Raw genomic sequence first — 22,935 nt, forward strand, 5'->3', positions numbered from 1 at the left:
AAATCGAGGGGTCACAGTGGGTCCCGGACAATGTCAGCAAACTGCAAGTGTAACCCCTCTACACACTCCGGAAACTCATAACAACTAATCTTCAGACATGCACACTATGCTCATAAGCTCTAGCCCTGAACTTGCAGGTTCTCTGCTGATGACTAGTTCTTCTGTGACAACTAACGTGACCACCATCTGGGCTTGCAAAGGCCTCGACCCTCCCCAACGTATGTGTACACTCAGCCAACAAGTCCAAGTTCTGAGCAGGCAGGTGCATCATCCCCGCCTCCAACAGCAGCAACTTCCACTGCAGCAATCCAGCCAGCCCCCAGAAAAACTGCTTCAAAAGAACTCAGCTGCCTCATTCACTTAGCAAGAGAGAAAGGAAGCAACTCCAGAAACTGCTAAACAACACCAGTAGCAACCCCACCTCTGCTCGCAAGCTATTCCCGCCGGCTGCAAGAAAAAAAAGAATAAGGCTTGCTCTGTCTATGGACGAAGAAAGAAGTGCCCATCAGATAGCGCAAGCCTCATTTTTGACCCAAACAGAAGGCCAACTTCCACTGATTCCAACTGGCAACGGGCAATGCCAATTGCTAAGACAATCCGGCTCATGTCCAGAAGTCCCAACTTCGAGAGCCCCTGATGCGGGTTCAGGTTAACCAGGGCTGATGACAAACCCTGGCCATCTCGCAGACAAACCTGGACTTTCTGTTCGGGTCAACAGCGATCCAGTCCGGGCCATGAACGATACTCTCTGAGTGACTATTACAAGGATCCATAGAGCCCCAAGCCATCAGTTGGATTCAGCTCATATTAATATGCCTGCCCTGGTCAGAATGCGGGAGTTTGACAGATCATCCCTTGGGCGACCCTAGAAAAATTGCTGAATAATCCAGGGGCCACCCACGAAGCCCGTTAGGGGAATTCCTGGTCCTACAATTTAATTGCATGGGCCTTTAATTACTAAACGGTCGGCTCTCAAAGGACATTCCACCAAACATGCCAAGAACTGACGCAAAATCCTGCTCCTACCTCGATTATGCCACATGTAACACAAAAATATTATCTTAATTAGAAAGCTACTGTGTTATCCTGAGCACAGAGTGACCATCGTCCCTAGACCGTCAGAATAAACTCCAACTTGTCCTATCATGCCTCAACCGGCATAACATGCAAAAGCATACACTCTGATAACCTCAAGTGTCTTAAATGGAACACCACCATCAGCTGTAACATCGAGGTTGAATGTATCAAATCTACGGCAGAAGCAGCTCTGGGAGAAATGTCGCCAATTACTGAGCGGTCAAACCTTATTACTCGACTCCTTGCCAATGTTCCACGATCAGCCCAATCTCGCTGATCATCTCAGCCTTGATTCAGCGTCTAAAGAAACAGGCCATGAGGGGTGTTCAAAAGCACCCTGGGAAGAAAGCGCTAATTGTTTCCTTTAAGCTGACGCTGAAAAATTACAAGCAGGCAGTTACGTAGAGAATTTAAGAGAGAAACATCACTTTTGGGTCATTCTCCTATGCAAGAGTATGAAAGCTAACTCCAGGAACTTATGGGCCTTAGTGAACGGAAAAATAAACAGTCATTATGCTTTGTTGTGCAAACATCACTGAACCATACAATGCATACTATATATCGAATGGGGGCCCTCTCAGCCATAGCACAACCAACATCCTAGCCTTGTCCAAAGATCATGAACTCTGCAGAATCACCTCCACTGACAAGCTGACTGGAACATGTAATGTTAAAGGCCAGGACGGACAGCACCCCTGGTCCCAGTGGCCTCCTGAGGCCCTCTTCAAACAGGACATTACCTTCTGGGCTGGTAGTCTATCTTCGCTCTACGACTACTGCCTGAGTAACTCAACAATTCCTGAATCATGGCATGGGGCAATAATATATCCAACTTATAAAGTAGGCTCTACATTAGATCCGAGCAACTACAGATTAATTGACCTCCTTGATAATGAAGCCAAATTCTATGCCAGCTTATCCCCCGAAGGACCTACAGCTATGGATGGAGTCAAATGGGCACATTCCAAAGAACCTAATATAGTTCCTGGCAAAATATGGTACATTATCCAACTTGTTAGCAATGTCAATCTTAGTGTACAAAGCAACTTCTGTGCACTTCCCGATGCTTTGTTGACTTTAAGATGACGTTTGAACGTGTACCAAGAGGGGGTGCTCTCGTCCAAACTAACAAAAAGGGGTATCCCTCTCAAAGATCTTCGACCCCATAATTCAGCGGCACACCAATATCTGGATCCGCATCAAATTAGGTGATGAGGCTTGTGTGTTCAGAAAAATTCCCACCACGCAGGGCGTAAAGCCGGGCTGCGTGCTAGCTCCCCTTCTCTTTAACCTGTTAACTGCTGACCTGTCAAAGTCCCTCGATGCTATTAACAGTTACCCCCCTAAGACTGGTGGTGAATGAATCAGTAACCTCTTATTTGCAGATGACCTCGCTTTATTTAGTCATTTAAGAGTAGGGCTACTGCGCTTCATATACCAGCTGTACTCCTAGGCAAACAGCAACAACCTGGAAGTCAACCTGAAAAAGTAACATTTGGAAGAAAAACATACCAGGGTGATGGGTGGTTTTTATAAAGGCAACAGGATCACGTAAGACCAATTACACAAGTAATTTGGGGGTCCACATCAACTCAATAGGTTCTTTAATAAGTCAACTGTAGGAAGGTAAAATGAGGGCCCTGTCCCTCCAGGTGACCTTATCTAAACTATCAAACTCGCTGCTGGGGTCAAGTCCTTACCCTCTCTTGGAAGTCATGAGAGCAAACATTTTACCATCATTGTCCTATAGTGGCGAAATATTACTAGGCAAAAACAGGAGGACGCTGAATAAACTGATTAGTAGATTATAGAACGTGTCCTCTGCTTGCCAAGGTCCTTCTCTGCCGCTCAGATTAGGCTGGAACTAGGCCTTCCCAACCAGCAGGCAGTTATTGTTGGCACCTTTCTTAACCTGTGTCATAAATTAAGGGAGCCAGTCTAGAGGCTTTGTTATGGGCCGAAATCAACACCATCAGTCCAAGGCAATCACATCATCAGTTCCTTGAGGATTGTCAGCATCTCTTGGATGTGAATGATCTTTTGTTTACAAACTTGAGCCAATCGCCTTTTAAATTGCGCATAAAAAATGTGCTTGCCTCTGGTCATATCACTTTGATAGCGCCGCCATAGCCAAACGTAAGCATGCCTGGGCAGTTATCACCACTTACCAGCCAGCATTACCTTTATCTAACCTTGCCTGCATGTACTCCTATGGTCTGCAGGCAACATTTATGGCCCTCAGCCTCACAAAGTGGCTGTTCCTAAAACACCTGACTAGTTAGTGCCGACCCACGGATTGAATAACCTGCATAGGTGCTGCCAGAGTGAGGAATCTTTTGAACACATTTTTTGCCTCTATCCAGCTCTGTTGGATGAGCATAAAACCGAACTTAGGTGAGAGTGGAATAACCTGGGAGTTAGTTTGTGTCAGCAAGCCGTAATTGCTGCTCTCAATCGAGATTAATGGCAAACAAATACTGTACAGTGAAGCAGCTTTTAAAGCGCCAGCTCAACATGACAACATCACTCAATTGTCAAGTCAAAAACTTCCTTTTTAAAATGTATAAGTCACATGTAAGGCAGGCCTTGGTGGTCCAGAAGGCAGGTGCTAAATATTCAAGAGGACACGTTGTATTTAAACTTTACATATCCTGACAGTGAAAACCAGAAATATGTTGTTTTCACTTTAGGAAGGCCAGTAGTCCTATTGGCTAACATGGAGGTTTCACTAGCTAAGTGCAAACATCTATTTAGGAACAGTGAATATAGTACTTCAAGATATCACAGTAACTGTCCATGGGTGTGGAATTTAATAAACTATCTACTTGTCCATGGGACAGGTTGCGTCTTAAATCTACTTGTCCTGTGAAACAAAAATCTACTTGTCCATTTGGTTCCATGTAGTGCGGCAACAAATTATGACAGCAGCCTCATTATGTAAGAGCTCTGATAATAGCTTCTCTGCTTATGCCAGGGCTGCTACTACTATAGTAGGGATTGAATACTTGAAATTTCAATCCCTAATATAGCAATTTTCTTATTTTGCCACCTTTCCGCAGATCTACATACTGGGGCTGGAGGAAGCAGTAAACAATAGTTCCAGAACTGGAATGCCTTTAAGTCTGCAAACATACTAACTTGCATGTTTTAAGGATTTTCACCAGCTCTTCTCTAATCTTTAGCCAAAACGAGAAAGTTTGGAAATTTATCCTGGCAATGGCAGAAGCTGAAGTTCTTTCAGGGTTGGGAAAAAATTGGTTGGAGAGAAAGAGAACTTGTAAACGCTCAATAGAATTTCACATGAGAAAATCTACAAAGGGATATTTGCTTGTGCTAAAGTATAGTTCAGAAATATTTTCTAGGAGTCCGATTTCCTGGTCTACTTCTGTAAGTTCTTGTGAATTCATGAAAGCAACTAATTAAAAGACATATACCATGGGTGCACTTTTGTGACTTACTTTAAGAATAGAGTCCCTAATTAGGTCTGGCATTAACAAAGACATTTTTTTTTTTTTATTATTAAACTTCTATTTCTCTGTCATCTAGCATTACTGTGAGTGATCACATTTGCTCTTCCACAAGGAGCATATTGGCACAAAAAGTAGTGTTGTTTTGTGCCAGGAACTACTGTGGCAATTAGTGGCGTAACAAACCTGGAGGGGGAGGCCCCCTGCAAAGAACATGGAGGGTCCCCCCCTCCAGACTCACTCGGCTGTGCTGAGTTGGGCCCATCCGAGGGAGGTTGCGAGGCCTTTGCTATGCCACTGCTGGCAATGTGTGCTTTTGAGACCAAAAACTTTTTTTCTTTTTGCCAGTGTTTGTTACAATGGTGAGGGCCTGGCAGCTCCCACAACAACAAAGTGTTACAAAAGATATGTCAAAACAAGAAACGCATTAACGAAACCAAAAGACTAAAAAAAAAAAACACTGGATTGGTTGGCTTTGCCAGTGCTTCTTTATTTTCATGCTTCCCATAATCTTGTTGAAAATGGTCACTCTGTTTTACTCATTAGGAATATTTTTGGGAAATACTAGCAAGCATCAACACATTTAACTGAGTGACACTTCGAAGAAATAGCACCTAAAATGTCCTACTTGCATTTTTTCTGAACATTTTATTTTGAAAGCAAAGAATCATAACTCTTGCTTACAAGCTTCTGCATCTAATCAGAGAGCATTCTGGGAGCATTATACTTAGTCTCAACTCGTTAAACTTTTCAAACGTGTGTACATGTTTTTTTGTTTTTTTTACTGGAATCACTGCCAGTAGTGCAGTGTGACCTTAAAATGTTTATTTACAGTGCTCACCCTAATAATGAAGGCTTTTCATTAATGAACCATAAATACAAGTTCGAACAGCATTAACAAATGCATACGCGTATTATCTCAACTGCAGACAGTTCTCTTCTCTGTAAACTGGCAGCCAAAGGGTTTGTCCTGCAGGGGGTTGGGCCTACTTGTCCCAAGGACAAAACAAACGTGAAAACTTGTTGCCAAGACCCCAGACAATATGTCACAGGGTGGCGCGATTAGAATTCTACATCCATGCTGTTACATTAAACCTGACTCTTACCACCAGTTGCTGATGGTAGGAATTGTAAGAATCCTCTGGAGTTCTGGTACTGCTGGAGAAACTGGAGAGTCCCCAAGACGGCTATCATAGAAGAGCATTGGTTCTTCTTAGCCTTATGACATCCATGGACCCACCAATTAATCAGTACTGGAAGCCAAGGACCCCGCCTAAGCATTATGTATGATTAGAACCTCAAAACAATACACACAAATACAGAAATAAGAATATCAAACAAACACACAAATTCTACAATCTTTTATTTCACTCAAAAATCAAAATTACAATGAGAGTGAGAAGGTGGGGTTTGAGGACCACAGATTAATAGCCAGTGGTCTGAGAGCCATCAAGTGGTATATTGCTAAAGAATGCCTGCACATCCCCAGACAATCCTGTGGCATATACCCATTTATAGTGACGGATCAACACGCTGGCGGCCATAGCACATCCAATACAAGTCCAGGCCAACTCTCAAGACATTTTTGGCCACAACTTGTCCATCTTGGATCAGCTAAGAGAAGGCATTTATGAATTCATGAGTGATGGCTAGCAATGTCTCACTGGCCATGTCCCAGGGAGCATGTGTGTATCTTCCCCACTGGGCACACTGCATGCAGAGACCTCTAAGCTAAGCTAGCAGAAGTAAACGTTCTTCCTGAAAGCGTCAGAGCACTTAGATTCCCCTTCTGGAGGTCCAGAAGGGAACCTATTTGGATTCACCTTACTAGTGGCAGCTTGAACTACTAAGCTCCCAGGAGTCGTGCTGGCTCATAAAGGTTGGATCACAAGAGGCAGTCCTATCATGCGCAGCCAAAAAGCAACTCACTGATAAGCTTAGACCAGGTTGCCATCACAAGTTCTACCAGGTCTCTTTAAAGTCAGCAAAGGCTCTGAGTATGCAGGCCCAGGATGCAAAATCTGTCAATAGGCTTTTGATCAGTATGGTAAGTAGTTGTAAGTCTAACTCGACAGACAATTACCACAAAGGATGCACTCTCCTCAGTGTGGGACCCCTAGTGGAAAGCCAAACTCTGTTTCAGGGTAGGTGTCAAGTGTACAGGCATTTTGAAGATCTAAATAAAGGTCAGCATTAGCATAAGGAGGTGGACGCATGTTATCTGCCTTCTAATCATCACTTTTATCATGCAGAACATTTTGGAGCCCTTAAATGGTGTCAGAATCCAATCCTAACAAGGATTCCAGCCGCCAGCATTACTAGCATTGAGGGAAATCTGTGCCTTGGTGAGCTCATAAGATGAAGGCCTAGAGTAGGACGCACTTGACTACAGATCAGAGATGAATATCGGAACCTGGAGCTGGTGCTCCTGGAATCTGGGAAGGTGCAGGGGCGCCAGTAACTGATTGTGCTTCCTGCACCTCATTGCAGACCGGGGCTGGCAAGGAACCAGAAGGCGCCATGAAGTAAGATGTCATTTGGGATAAACCCACTGCAGTCTAACTAGGGGTCCCTGTGGGATCCTAAAAGGCTGAGCCGAATTCACGCTGAAAGGTTGCAGCATGGTCTCCTTGAAAGTCTCTATCTGCTTTGATGTTGACAAATAGGCTCGGAGTCTAATGATGGCGCTGAGATTGGCTCCTTGGAGTGTTCTTTCCTGTGTGAGGATGGCAAGATGAGTCCTGTCTGGACTTCTTACACAGGTACAACTTGTCCCTCAATGCGTTTGAAGACGGTGACTTGGAGCAGGAACGGGCCTGACTGGCATTGGTGCTTGGAGTGTGACCTAGGTCATATTTTGTACTCTTAGATGTACAATTTTACCTCCAGCTCACCAACGGCTTTCAAATATATCCGGAACCATTTGTTGTGTGACTGAGGGTTGTCTAGTCCGTTCACACCACAGGTGGAGATCATGGAGATCTGTGACAGATCTCTTTCTCCTGCATTAGAAAACGCTTGAAGCTTGTGTTTCTGGGCAGACATTCCCCTAGCACACTGTCTTTGTTTCTAGAGGAAATGTTAGCACCTGTGGAATACGACAAAGTAGGGGGCAAAGGCTCCAGAGCCACATTAAAGTGCGCAGAAAGAAAGGAAGTCATATAATTGTGCTGAATGCTGCCCATGGGCAACTCTGTGCAGCTGCAAGACCACTGTGCTGAAACGTATCCATTAGAACTAAGCAATATACATATGCGTATGTTTCCTTTCTAAATCTTAGTTTACTGTCCAATGAAGAAGTTGCTTACTTTTCGTTAAGGTTCTTTCAGGTAGATATTCTTTCTAACCACAGATTCCTCACCTCAGAATACTTCCTAGGTGCCAAACTGGATTTTGAAATCTTTCTTCATAGTAGTGGCTCGATGAACCGCTAGGCAACGTCATGTGGCTCCATGCTGACTGCACACTGTCCCACAACCGACTGCGTGGATCACACATTAAGTGTCACCCCGGCTCACAAATGCCATTTTCTTGTCTTTTCCTTCTCTGCATCCCTCCGACACAGAGCATGAACCATTATTATTGATACAAGTGTACTGAATACTAACTTGGGAAACTTTTAGATGTCATAAAGAGGCCATTCCATGGAAGGGGAGGTGAGAGGGATCTGCAGTTAGAATATCTACCAGAAAGAGCATTACCAAATATAAGTAACTTGCTCTTTTAATGGATAGTTTTACCCCTAGATTCTGCACCTTACAATACATACCAAAGCAGTACCTCTCCCCCAGTGCTCTTCTTGAAGGCCTTGATCTGCTGCGGGGTTGATGAATGCCCAGGAAACGCAGAGTGCATCGGAAGCAGCTAAGGAATCTGTTCTGTGCGACTGATGACATGACACCCTCACTCCTTCTCTTTGAGTCAGAATAGTGGAATAGGGTTGAGTCTCGCTACACTTTCCTATGCCTGTGACCTGAAATTGACTTACCAGAGGACTCCAGCCCCGAACCTGCACGGATGCATGAACACCCTAGCGACTGGGACCAGGTCCTGGCCTTGACTGGCAGCTGGACTTGCATAAGGGTTGCAACTTCCTCTTGTATTCAATGATATACAGCTTCATCTTCGAGCCTTGGATCCAACACCATGTGTGGGTCCACGACAAGCAACTGCATTCTGCTGCGGCAGCATGGCTTACATTTTTTTGTTCTGGGTGGAGTCATCATGCCCTAGAAATTGTTTTAATGTCATTGATACAAGAAGGACAACATGGGGAAGTCTGGATCTGCACCGAAAGAAAGAAACTGCCATCAGAGGTCATGGTTACTGCTTCCATGCAGCTCTGCTCTATCCCTTTTGCGGCAGTGCGGAGTAAGCGCAGAGCCTCATAGCACCACCTAGTGCCATGTTGTAGCAGTGCTATGAAGAATGGTTTCCGGATCTAGTCTGGTGCATGGGGAACATACTAAAGTGAGGAATCTGCAGTTATAAGTGTCCATCAACACAATTTTATACTACATATATACACCTCCATAATCAGGCAATTAGATTACCAAAGCATCACAAACTAATCTCCACATGAATAACAATAATAAAGTCAGTGTGAACCTCCCACTAATTCAAGCATATGATTTAGCATCACATGTGGAGCCAGCATAATGTTGCAATGACCTTCATCAGAACAATATTACGGATTGCATATATTAGCGACAATTCAGGCACAGTAAGCACTATATAAAAACCCATGTCATATGTGCAGACTCCAGTGTCAGAACAATTCACTCAGACTACAATATTGTAACACAAACACACATACATGGAGTCTAATGAACTCGCCACCATTCATCAGTGCTGGCTTTCATGCAAAACCACACACACAAATACATGCATGCATATCCAGAACCCCCCAGATACCTATAGCTGTACAGATTATATCTGGGATGGGGAGAGAGGGTTTGGGTGGAGGTGGGTTTAGTCCCTCATCTACATTTTGTGATATAACCACTGGCATCCCACATTTAGTTCAAGAAGAAAGGTCAGTAGTCACCCTCACAAAGGATTGAACTTGGAGTGCAGTTTCTGACTAACAGATAGTAGAGAAGCTGATCCTGAAAGAAACCCCTTTGCGCCAGTCGGCTTTTTGCTTTAATTCAGACTGCTTTATGGGTGACCCTGAAGTCTCCACATTCCAACTGAATGCCTAAAGGGTCAGATCACCATGTTAACATCTGCCTAAGTGCACAGCAAAATGAAGACATGCTTGATTTGCACATAGCACAAGCCGCTTATTGAAAAACAACTGCACTGCAGGTTAAACAAGATCTCTGCAGCATAGAGTATTAAAATCCAAAAAAGTACATATTATTGACAGTTAGACATATATAGTATACGGAGTGCCAGAGTGGCTCCACACCCAGCCACAAGGTGTGTAGATTGTGATCCCAAGGGTCCACAATGAATAAATTAAGTTGAAAGAACAACAGCACATCCAAGCAGTCCAAATGTAAGTCCTTTATTCATCTTGGGTATCACATTTGTGGATATATCAATATATATTTGACCACTACAAACAAGAAACGGGATCGAACACACGACTGTTGGACTTATCATGGTCCTGGTACAAACCTTGATTCATTACCAAGGTGTACCGTCAAATATATATTGATATATCCACACATGTGATAAGCAACTTCTACACCGAATATTACAAGACAACCATATTGTGACACAGATCAAATAACTTACAGTCTTTAATGAGCCTTGAAAAAGTTGTTTTCACGACGAAACACGTGACAGCTGTATATACATGGATTGGTACAACGTTTGCTGTTTTCATTGAATACCCAAGAAGAATAAAGGACTTACATTTGGAATGCTTGGATGTGCCATGGTTCTTTCAACTTAAGATCTCTGCAGCAGGTTAGTTAACTTCTGGACTATCTTACTATCAAACCCTCTCACCTGCTAGGTCATGCATATATATGCAGTAGAAACATTTACCTGCTCAGCTATCCTTCTGGGAATGGCTCAGTAAAAATACAGGTTCTACATCTTCTCGAAGGACACATTAATATTATCATACATCCTACATTTATTTTATTTGTGGAACTACTCAGTGGGGTGGACAGATCATGGAGACTGAGTTGGCACTGAACAGAACAGAAACAAGTGGTGGGCTTGTAGAGGCAGTGGAAGAGGACCAAGGCACCAAAAGAGAATGAGGGTAGTAGCTGAAGGGTGGGAGGGACAGACAGGAGGGAAGGAAGGTAGTAGAAAAATATCTTCTCACATATATAGTAGCCCTACTGTTATGGACCTGAAGTACAAGTTACTTACCCTCGGTAACGAAATATCTGGCAGAGACATATTCTAGTTGCAGATTCCTTACCTTCGATTTTTCCCCCAGGCGTCAGACTGGATCCGGAGATTTTTCTTCGGGCAATACCCTTGCAAGTTGGTAGGTGGCGTCATGGGCATCGTGTAGACTTCTGGAGTAGTACATAGACGCCGCCCTCGCGCAGAGGTCAGTTTCTTTTAAAGACTTTCCACTCCAGAACGCAGAGCCGCTAAGAACATTGAGATTGGTGCGCCAGAGCTAAGGACCTAAAAGGGGAAATCCCTGTCCCTAGAAATCAGTTCGTAAGCAGATAGGGTGGGTGGGGGGTAAGGAATCTGCAACTAGAATATGTCTCTACCAGATATTTAGTTACCGAAGGTAAGTAACTTGTATTTCTGATAGAGACTTCTAGTTGCAGATTCCTTACCTTAGAATAGATACCCAAGCAATGCCATACTCAGTGGTGGGCTGCGAACCAAGATCATATGAGAAAGTCCTGCAGGACCGAACGACCAAAGTAGCCATCTTGACGGACCTGACTATCCAGGCAGTTATGTTCAGCAAACGTGTGCAGGGATGCCCACGTAGCTGCCTGACAGATACCCAGGACAGGAACTCCGCGCGCTAACACAGTGGAAGCAGCAGTTGCTCTGGTGGAATGAGCACGCAAGCCTTCAGGAGGTTGCTTCTTAGCCAAAGTGTAGCACATTTTGACGTAAAGAAGCACCCATCGAGAGATGGTACACTTTTGCACTGCCTTCCCTTTTTTCGCAACCACATAGCCAACGAAGATTTGATCGTCCACCCAGAAATCTTTAGTACGATTGAGGTAGAACGCCAACGCTCTTTTTGGGTCCAGACGGTGGAGTCTCTCCTCCTCATGGGAAGGATGTGGGGGTGTGTAGAATGTAGGCAAAGTGATGGACTGGCCTACATGAAATGGTGTAACTACCTTAGGAACGAAGGAAGCTCTAGTGAGTAGCACTACCTTGTCAGGGTATACAGACAAGTATGCAGTCTTTGAAGATAGGGCCTGAAGCTCACTCACCCTGCGAGCAGAGGTGATGGTGAACAGAAGGACAGTTTTGAAGGTGAGGAGCCGCAAGGGACAATTATGCATTGGCTCAAAGGGGTTACACATCAAATAATTAAGTACAAGATTAAGATCCCACTGAGGCATGATATATGGAGTGGGAGGAAATAAGTGGGTGTAAGAAGTTGGCTCTGTATGTACTATTTCAAAGTAAGAAATAGCATGCACAGAGTCCAAGGGTTCCCCTTAGAGGTAAGATAGTGGCAAAAGGAGAGAATTCTAATGCTCTATTTTGTGGTAGTGTGGTCGAGCAGTACTTATCAGAGGGTAGTGTTAAGCATTTGTTGTACACACACAGGCAATAAATGGGGAACACACACTCAGACAATTCCAGGCCAATAGGTTTTTATATAGAAATATATATTTTCTTAGTTTATTTTAAGAACCACAGGTTCAAGATTTACAAACAATACTTTAAATGAAAGGTATTTCACTTAGGAACTTTGAATTAGCAAAATAGCATATACAGTTTTCACACAAATGGCAATAAGCTATTTTAAAACTGGACACTTAGTGCAATTTTCAACAGTTCCTGGGGGAGGTAAGTGTTTGTTAGTTTTGCAGGTAAGTAAACCACCTACAGGGTTCAAAGTTGGGTCCAAGGTAGCCCACCGTTGGGGGTTCAGAGCAACCCCAACGTTACCACACCAGCAGATCAGGGCCGGTCAGGTGCAGAGGTCCAAGTGGTGCCCAAAACACATAGGCTTTAATGGAGAAGGGGGTGCCCCGGTTCCGGTCTGCCAGCAGGTAAGTACCCGCGTCTTCAGAGGGCAGACCAGGGGGGTTTTGTAGGGCACCAGGGGAGGGGGGGGGGGGGGGGGGAGAGAGACGACACAAGTCAGCACAAAAAGTACACCCTTAGCGGCACGGGGGCGGTGTGCAAACAGGCGTCGGGTTTGCAATAGGTTTCAATGGGAGACCAAGGGGTCTCTGCAGCGATGCAGGCAGGCAAGGGGGGGGGGGGTCCTCGGGGTAGCCACCACCTGGGCAAGGGAGTGGGCCACCTGGGGGTCGCTCCTGCACTGGAGGTCGGATCCTTCAGGTCCTGGGGGCTGCGGGTGCAGTGTCTTTACCAGGCGTCGGGTCTTTGAAGCAGGCAGTCCCGGTCAGGGGGAGCCTCAGGATTCCCTCTGCAGGCGTCGCTGTGGGGGCTCAGGGGGGTTCAATTCTGGCTACTCACGGTCTCTGGGGAGTCCTCCCTGTAGTGTTGGTTCTCCACAAGTCGAGCCGGGGGCGTCGGGTGCAGAGTGCAAAGTCTCACGCTTCCGGCAGGAAACGTGTGTTCTTTCAAAGTTGCTTCTTTGTTGCAAAGTTGCAGTCTTTGGGGAGCAGAGCCGCTGTCCCCGGGAGTTCTTGGTCCTTTTAGATGCAGGGTAGTCCTCTGAGGACTCAGAGGTCGCTGGACCCTGTGGAACGCGTCGCTGGAGCAGTTCTTTAGAAGTGGGGAGACAGGCCGGTAGAGCTGGGGCCAAAGCAGTTGGTGTCTCCGTCTTCTCTGCAGGTTTTTCAGCTCAGCAGTCCTTCTTCGTCTTAGGTTGCAGGAATCTATCTTGCTGTGTTCTGGGAGCCCCTAAATACTCGATTTAGGGGTGAGTTTAGGTCTGGGGGGTTAGTAGCCAATGGCTACTAGCCCTGAGGGTGGCTACACCCTCTTTGTGCCTCCTCCCTGAGGGGAAGGGGGCACATCCCTAATCCTATTGGGCGAATCCTCCATCTGCAAGATGGAGGATTTCTAAAAGTCAGTCACCTCAGCTCAGGACACCTTAGGGCCTGTCCTGACTGGCCAGTGACTCCTCCTTGTTTTTCTCATTATCTCCCCTGGTCTTGCCGCCAAAAGTGTGGGCTGTGTCCAGGGGGCGGCCATCTCCACTGGCTGGAGTGTCCTGGGGCATTGTAACATGAAGCCTGAGCCTTTGAGGCTCACTACTAGGTGTTACAGTTCCTGCAGGGGGGAGGTGTGAAGCACCTCCACCCAGAGCAGGCTTTGTTACTAGCCACAGAGTGACAAAGGCACTCTCCCCATGTGGCCAGCAACATGTCTGGTGTGTGGCAGGCTGCTAAAACTAGTCAACCCACACTGGAAGTCGGTATGGTTTCAGGGGGCATCTCTAAGATGCCCTCTGGGGTGTATTTCACAATAAAATGTACACTGGCATCAGTGTGCATTTATTGTGCTGAGAAGTTTGATACCAAACTTCCCAGTTTTCAGTGTAGCCATTATGGTGCTGTGGAGTTCGTGTATGACAGACTCCCAGACCATATACTCTTATGGCTACCCTGCACTTACAATGTTTAAAGTTTGGCTTAGACACTGTAGGAGCATAGTGCTCATGCACTTATGCCCTCACCTCTGGTATAGTGCACCCTGCCTTAGGGCTGTAAGGCCTGCTAGAGGGGTGACTTATCTATACCTATAGGCAGTGTGAGGTAGGCATGGCACCCTGAGGGGAGTGCCATGTCGACTTAGTCATTTTATCCCCACCAGCACACACAATCTGGCAAGCAGTGTGTCTGTGCTGAGTGAGGGGTCCCCAAGGTGGCATAAGACATGCTGCAGCCCTTAGAGACCTTCCCTGGCATCAGGGCCCTTGGTATCAGTTACAAGGGACTTACCTGGATGCCAGGGTGTGCCAATTGGTTAGCAGGCCTCAGCACACTTTCAAATCATAACTTGGCATCAGCAAAGGCAAAAAGTCAGGGGGTAACCATGCCAAGGAGGCATTTCTTTACAGTGGGTGAGCCCTTTTAGGAACCTACTCACAAAAGGAGATTTAAAGAGTGAGGGCTGATCACGTAGCCTAAGAAAGGCAGAAATGGCAGATTAATACTCTTTAAGGGTGCCCAAAGCAGAGCCCTGCTGGGCTAAAGAAAGAATGAACAGAAGAACCTCTGACAGAGGGGCAGAAAGGGGATCAACAGATGTGTTGGTACACCATGCCAAAAATTTATTCCAGCGACAGGCGTATACAGTTTTAGTCGATGGACGCCTGGCTGCCAAGATAACATTGCAGACTTCGGGTGGAAGGGCAAAAGCCGTCAACTGTTGCTGTTTAATCTCCACGCATGAAGGCGGAGGTTGGACAGGTTTGGGTGCAGAACCGTTCCCTGTTGCTGCGACAGAAGTTCCGCCCAAAGAGGCAGTTTGAGTGGAGGATCGATGGACATGCTCAATAGCTCAGGATACCACACTCTTCGAGCCCAGTCCGGAGCCACGAAGATAACTTGGGCCCCGTCGTTCCTGATTTTCTTGAGAACTCTGGGCAGAGGAGGGATAAGCGTAAAGGAGGCCGGAGCTCCACTCGAGACGAAAAGCGTCTCAGAGCAAGTGCCGCCTTGGAAACTCCAACGCGCAAAACAGCTGACATTGTGCATTCTCAGCGGAGGCTAGCAGATCTAACCAAGCCTCTCCCCACTTGTGAAAGAGACCTTGCGCCACCTCCGTATGGAGGCGCCATTTGTGATCAACTGTGCACTGATGGCTGAGTTTGTCCGCTCTGGCGTTGAGAGAGCCCGCCACATGTTGAACCATCAGGTTAATGCCCTAAAGTTCCAGTGATGTCCAGAGGCGTATTGCCTCCTGACAAAGGGTCCAGAAACCTACCCCGCCCTGTTTGTTGGAGTACCACTTGGCGGTAGTATTGTCCATGAACACCTGCACCACTTTCCCTTTGAGAGAGGGAAGGAATGCGTTCAATTCAAGCCTGATCGCCCAGAGCTCCAGCAAATTTATATGGAGCCCCGACTACGCCGGAGACCAGAGGCCTCTGATCTCAGCCTCTCCCATGTGGCTGCCCCAACCCAGAAGTGACGCATCTGTCACTGTAGACAGATCTGGTTGGGGAAGGGAGAGGGATCTGACGTTGACCCATTTTGGATTCGAAAGCCATCATGCAGGTCTTTCGCAGTCCCTTCGAGATCTGGACCATGTCGGAGAGATTCCCCTGATGCTGCGCCCACGGGAACTTCAGGTCCCACTGCAGAGCCCGCATATGCCATCTGGTATGTGTTAGTAGCAGGATGCAGGAGGCCATGAGGCCCAGCAGCCTCAGAGTCAGTCTCACCGAAACCCAAGACCGAGACTGAAAGATCAGACTCATAGCCTGAACGTCTTGGACTCGCTTTTCGGGAGGATAAGCCAGAAACTGCACTGTGTCCAGAACAGCTCCAATGAAAGGGAGCATCTGAGAGGAAGTCAGGTGTGACTTCGGCATGTTTATAGTGAACCCCAGCATCTGCAGGAGGTTTGCCGTAGTCTGAAGGTGGGAGACTACTGTCTAGGGCGAGTGCGCCTTCAACAGCCAGTCGTTGAGCTGGGGAAGATAGATCCCTAACCTGCGCAGATGAGCTGCAACCACCGCCATCACTTTCGTGAACACCCGAGGGACGCTGGTAAGGCCGAAGGGGAGCACGATAAACCGAAAGTGCTCGTGACCTACCACGAATCGCAGGTAACGTCTTTGGGCAGGCAGGATGGGGATGTGGAAATAAGCATCCTGCAAGTCCAACGCTACCATCCAGTCTCCTGGGTCCACGGCAGACAGAACCTGAGCCAGGGTGAGCATTTTGAATTTCTCATCCTTGAGAAAGAAGTTCAGGTCCCGAAGGTCTAGGATAGGACGTAAGCCCTTGTCCTTCTTTGGTATCGGAAAGTAGCGGGAATAACAACCACTACCTACTTTTGGCACAGGGACCCTTTTTTATAGCTCCCTTGGCCAAGACAGCCGCGACTTCCTGGCGGAGAAGCTCAAAATGATCCTCTGGAAGATGATGGAAGGATGGTGGCATGTGTGGTGGAGCAGATTCGAAAGGGAGGGAGTAGCCCTTCTGAATGATCTGCAAAACCCACTCATCCGTGGTGATATGTTCCCAGTGGGGCAGGTGATGGTGGATCCTGCCACCAACTGGGTGGGAGTGAGGGGACGGACTAGGAGGGTTTGGAGGCTGGAGTGGGGGTAGAGGTGGACTGGACAGACCTCTGGTTCCGTGTCCCACGGCCACATGGAATTCCACATCCTTGGCCAGGCATAGACTGGCCAGAGTGTGTGGTACGGTGGCTGGCGCGACAGGGCGCCCCTTCTGTGTCCACGAAAGGGACGAAAAGCAGACTGTGGTGGGCGAGTAGCCGAGGAAAGACTGAGGGACCGAGCAGGAGCCCAGGAAACCTTAAATCTCCCCAAGGCTGAGTCCGCTTTGCCTCCGAAGAGACGGGTGACATCAAAGAGCATGTCCATGAGTGACTGTTGGACACCCCCGTTATGTTATGTTATGTTAGGCTGTAAGGCCACTGTCGCTGCAACCGATCTGCCCGGAGACTCGGTCGTATCCAGCCCACAATGGATTGTGAACTTCGCCGCGTCCCTCCCATCGTTCACTGCTTGGGAGTCGATAGCAAGGGCCTCCTCCGGTATTTGCGGCAGGACTTGCGCAACCGTATCCAACAGGGAGTGGGCCTAACGGCCCAAAAGGCATGCGGTGTTCACAAACCGCAGCGCTAGACTGGAGGAAGAAAACAACTTCTTGCGAAACTGTTCCAGCCTTTTGGATTCCCTATCTGGGGAAGCTGAAGGGAACGCACCTGAAGAGGAAGCCTGGATAACAAGAATTTCAGGCGTGGGGTGTTGGGACAGGAATTTTGGGTCTTTCAGTGCGGGCACATGGCGGTGAGCGATAGTCCTGTTCAGAGGAGCCCCTGTGTTGGGTTTGGACCATGTACCCAAAAGGACATCGGTGAGGGCCTCATTGAATGGTAAAAGGGGTTCTGAAGTAGAATCCCCAGGCTGAAACAACTCCGTAAGGAGATTAGACCTGACTTTTACATTAGGTAGCTCAAGGCCGAGGACCTCAGCTGCCCTACTGACCACCATACCATAAGTTGCTCCCTCCGGCGTAGCCACGGTAGGAGGAGACAGCATGCCAACGTCAGGAGAAGTATCCAGACCACTGGCTTTGCCCAAATCCTGTGCCCAGTCCATAGCAGGGTCATCCTAGTAGTCATAAGGTACCTCTCTCCAACTCCTCCCCATATTCGTAACCAAAGGAAAAAGGGTCCGAATCCGACCTGGGGCGAATAGGCCCCTCCGAAGCCGAAGGCGATGTCGACGATGCCGCTCCGACGTTGAGTCGTCGGGGATAAGAATTGGGTTGACATTGATAGTGGGCACTACCGACGTCGGGAGTGTCGATAATCGACCCGGCGCCGGGGAATGTCTCGAAGGTGCAACTGGTGCAGATCCGTGCACGGATCCGGAGATGACCTCGGTCGCCGGGGCCGAAGCCATCGGCATGGAACCCGAAGGCCCCTCAGCCGAACCCCGTGGACCCGCAGGCACCGTATCGGGGTCGGGCCGCCCAAAGATGAGGCGTATGGCCTCGTAAAACTCTTTCAGTTGGGCGGGGGTTGCTACGGCTCCGGGAAACTCGGGGAAGCACGGAGCCAACCGAGATGCAGGCTCTGGAGACGGAGGCCTAGTGCGCCGAGCGACAGGGTAAAGACGGAGAGCGAAGGGACTTCTTCTTCTTACCTTGACACGAGGATTTCGAAGAAGATGAGTGGTGATGACTCTGTGACCGATTGAGACTTTCCTCTCGAGCGAGACCGGGACCTACGCGGAGTCGAGTGCTGGGCCACCATTAGCTTTAGGACCGCTCCCTCGAAGCCTTCGGGTGCATGGCCCAACACTTAGAGCACGACTTCGGGTCGTGGTCGCGCTCGAGGCACCACAGACAAACGCAATGGGGATCTGTTACCGACATCGTCCGATGGCAGTCCTCAGAAGGCTTGAACCCAGTCTTCGGGGACATCTCAACGCACTAAAGTCGTACACAAAAAACTTTGACGAAACGGTCACATTCGGCCAAGAAATAGCCTAGGGTAGCTCTTCTCCTAATCAGCGCGTGGCACGGAAAGAAAAGAACTGACGTCACTGCGCGAGGGCGGCGTCTATGTACTACTCCCGACGTCATCATGGCGACCACGATGCCTATGGAGTCGACCAGCGCCACCTACCGACGCCCAAGGGTATTGCTCGAAGAAAAATCTCCGTATCCAGTCTGACACCTGAGGAAAATTCTAAGGTAATGAATCTGCAAGTAGAAGTCTCTATCAGATCTCTGATTACAGTAAAGTAGCTATTTTGTAAGAGTGGACACTGTCCAGGTGTAACAAGTGCCTTAAAACAGACTGGTGGCTTAACTAATTGTGGAGTCAGTTATGCTGATCCTGATGTGGGATACGGGGTCATCCTGCAAACATACACACAGAACACAAATACAGACAATACAAACTTCACTGTGTAAAAAGAGGAAACAAGTTATTTAAAACACAAACCAAGAGACAACTTACATGAAGTCATTTAAAAATCACAAAAACTATATGCTCCCTTTAAACTATGGTTTCAAATCAAACAGTTCCTCATGACACAGAGGAAAAGCCTTCACAGGCTAGTTCTACTCAATGTTGACCAAAGACTTTTGAACAAACCATTCCTCAAAATTGGTTATCAATGCAGTACACGGCTAATGAAGATACAATTAACAATACTCATGCATGCAAAAGGCTGTTATGCCCAGTGTCTAAAATACCAACTTGCTGTATTACAATCATAAGATGTTCTCTAATTAAGCATTCTTTATATCAATGCCAGCAATGTCACTATGTTTTATACACTATCATATGTAGGCTCTTTATTTAATGATTTGGAATATGTTCCTGAGATTAAAATCAAAACGGAATTAAAGTTAGATAACTAATTCTGAAAATCTATGCAGCAAAAGTGCGACTAAGGAATAAAATATATTAAGGTCTAACTAAACCCTAAATTTAATTAAAGTGATTTGAAAGAAAATATCATAATACAACAGACTAAAAAAAAAAAAAAAAAAAAAATATTGTACATTGTTCATGAAATGGACTAGAACATTAGATTTTATGCAAAAATAATTCCTATCTAAAGTAACCAATTTTAAATTATACCAAGTAAATGCATGCGGGGGCGCGCGCACATGCACATATATATATATATATATATATATATACATACACACACACACAATAAATAGGCTTTTACTTGCATTAAGGCACATTAAGGGAACTTGCCTTGGAATTGCTTTCCTTTTCTGTGGTTTCAATGGACCTCGCTTTTTTGGTTTGTCTTCTACATTTTCATTGTCGTCTTCGTTGTCCTCTTCCTTTTCTTCCTGCTCTACAGCTGCTACTGTTGGCACTGATTTTTTTCGGCCCCTCTTTGCAGCCTTTACAGGGGACTCTTCCTTTGATGTCAAACCTTTTGTTCCTTTGGGAGGTCGCCCTCTTCTTCCTTTTTTTGGAGGGCTGTTCTGTTCATCCTCATTTTCAAGAAAATCATCCTTTAGCCTCTTCTCCTCTGGCCATTGGATTTCATCGGACTCAACAGTAACTGCAACTCGCTTCCTCCCTCGCTGGCCACCCTTTGTCTTCTGTTCTGGTACGGTCGTTTCCTCCATATTAAAAGTCTCTTCGGGGTCTACAAGAGTGGGTTTTTTTCTACCTCTGGGCTTCTCCATCTCAGACTGGAAAAAGAATGCACAACATTTGACCATATACATGAACATGTCCAATGAAATGTATTTCTTAGGAGCAACACCTTTCACTTTACACCATTTAATGTGCAGTGTTGTCACTGGAATTATATTCTGCACCATAAAATGTTGGAATTCAAGCAAATGTTGAACAAGTTACTTACCTTCGATAACGATATATCTGGTAGAGACATATTTTAGTTGTAGATTCCTTACCTTAGAATTTCCCCCAGGCGTCAGACTGGATCCAGAGATTTTTCTTCTAGCAGTACCCCTGTGAGCCATCAGGTGGTGTCGGTTGACTCTGCGGGTGTCATTGGCGTGGTGGTCGCCGTGATGACGTTGCTGTCATATAGAGGCACCACCCGGTGTGCTGACGTCAGTTTCTTTTCACAGCTTTCCACACCAGTGTGGCAGAGCCATGAAGAACACAGAATGGTGCGCCAAAACTAGGGCCCTTAAGGGGAAGTTCCTGTCCCTAGAAATCAGTTCTCAGAGCGGGTAGTATGGGCGGGTCGGTAAGGAATATGCAACTAGAATATGTCTCTACCAGATATATCGTTACCAAAACTAAGTAACTTGTTCATCTGATAGACTTCTAGTTTCAGATTCCTCACCTTAGAATAGATACCCAAGCAATACCATCCCTGGTGGTGGGCTGCAAACTAAGATCACACCAAAAAGTCCTGCAGGACCGAACGGCCTAAGTAGCCGTCTCTGGAGACCTGACTATCCAGGCAGTAATGTTTAGTGAACATGTACAGGGATGCTTATGTCTCTGCCTGACAGATATCCAGGACTGTAACTCCGCTTGTTAACGCTGCGCTAGGAGCAGTTGCTCTGGTGGAATGAGCATGCAAACACTCAGCGGGTTGCTTTTTCGCCAAAGCGTAGCACATCCTGATGCAAAGGACTATCCATCACAATTGGCCCTCGTCTGCATCGCCCTTTCTTTCTTCGCAACCACATAACCCATGAAGAGTTGATCGCCCACCTGGAAATCTTTGGTACGATTGAGGTAGAACACAAATGTTCTTTGGAGTCTTTCCTTGCCATGAGAGGTACGTGGGTGTGTGTATAAAGTAGGCAAGGTGATTAAATGGCCTATATGAAAAGGTGGCACCACTTTGGGAAGGAAGACTTGGTACGAAGCACCACTTTGTCAGGATAGACAGCTAGAAATGGTGGCTTCAAAGAGAGCCTGGAGCTCACTCACTCTGCAAGCAGAGGTGATGGCAATCAAGAAGGCCGTTTTAGGAGTCAAAAGCAGCAGGAGACAGTTGTGGAGTGGCTCGAAAGGAGCACACATGAGTTATGTGAGGACCAAGTTGAAATTCCACTGGGGCATTATGAACGGGATAGGAGGGAACATGTGGGGGTGTCCTTTAAGAAACCTCCCAACAATGGGAGATTTGAACACAGAAGGTTGATCTGGCAGCCTTAAAAAGGCAGAGATGTCAGACAAATACCCTCGAGGGTTCCCCGAGCAGAGCCCTGCTGGGCAAGAGACAGACTGAAGAGGAGAACCTCCGAGAGAAGTCCAGAAAGGAGATCAACAGACTTGATACACCATGACATAAATTTGTTCCAACAATAGGCGTACACCATTATGGTGGAGAAACACCCAGCTGCCAAGATAACATCACAGACTTTGGATGGAAGGACGAAAGCTGTCAACTGCTGCCACTCAATCTCCATACAAGGAGGCGGAGACTAGGGAGGTTCAGGTGAAGGACCGTCCCCTTGCTGCTGCGATAGAAGATCCTCCCCACCATCACCCCATTCCAACTGTGTGCCCAGTTGGAGCCAGACCGGATGTCAGCAATCTGCCATCCCACAGCAGAATGCTCTAAAATGTATTGATTCTTATACATGGGTAACCTTATTGTGACAGTTCTTCTTAAGATTCTGGTAAGCTAAACTGAAAGTATCCTTTTAGGTTTCTTCTGGAACACCAAGGCTAAAACAGCACCACATTTCAGAAGAGGAGTATTTCTTAAATGCTTTGCCTATTGCTTGTGCAAGTAAAGATGGTCCTCATCAATAAACTATCCACAGTGAAATTTTAAATGATTAACAATTAAATCTTAAATGTTTAAGCCCAAACCAAGACTAAACAATTCAGTAGAATCTCCTGGATAATTACATGTGTTTTATTGCAATCATGAAGCAAGAAACGCTGGTGGTCAACCATGCCCATGGTAAATACTGCGCTATGTTAAAAATAAACACATCTTTGTGCTAGTGCATCATACAAAATCCAGAACGTTTTCTCAGCAATGCTCAGATGCAAAAATAGGTGGAGCATGTGGCTCCTATGACTTTGCTGCACCCAGATGTGCAGGACCAGAGGCAACTAAAAGTGCCACCATTTTGAAAAGTAGCCAATTTCTTATTTTCTCTCC

General features: G+C 46.7%; 1 protein-coding gene across 2 annotated transcripts in view; it reads right to left on the reverse strand.

Annotated features, from left to right (window-relative positions):
• PDS5B (PDS5 cohesin associated factor B) overlaps window positions 1-22,935 on the reverse strand; it is an 813,886-nt gene that overhangs the window by 76,213 nt on the left and 714,738 nt on the right. For both annotated transcript variants that reach the window (XM_069205557.1, XM_069205556.1), the window contains exon 32: window positions 20,070-20,521. In XM_069205557.1, coding sequence (XP_069061658.1) covers window positions 20,070-20,521 — 452 coding nt within the window. The remainder of the gene's footprint in view (window positions 1-20,069; window positions 20,522-22,935) is intronic.

This window comes from Pleurodeles waltl, chromosome 8 (assembly GCF_031143425.1).
Source record: "Pleurodeles waltl isolate 20211129_DDA chromosome 8, aPleWal1.hap1.20221129, whole genome shotgun sequence".
Lineage (NCBI taxonomy): Eukaryota > Metazoa > Chordata > Amphibia > Caudata > Salamandridae > Pleurodeles > Pleurodeles waltl.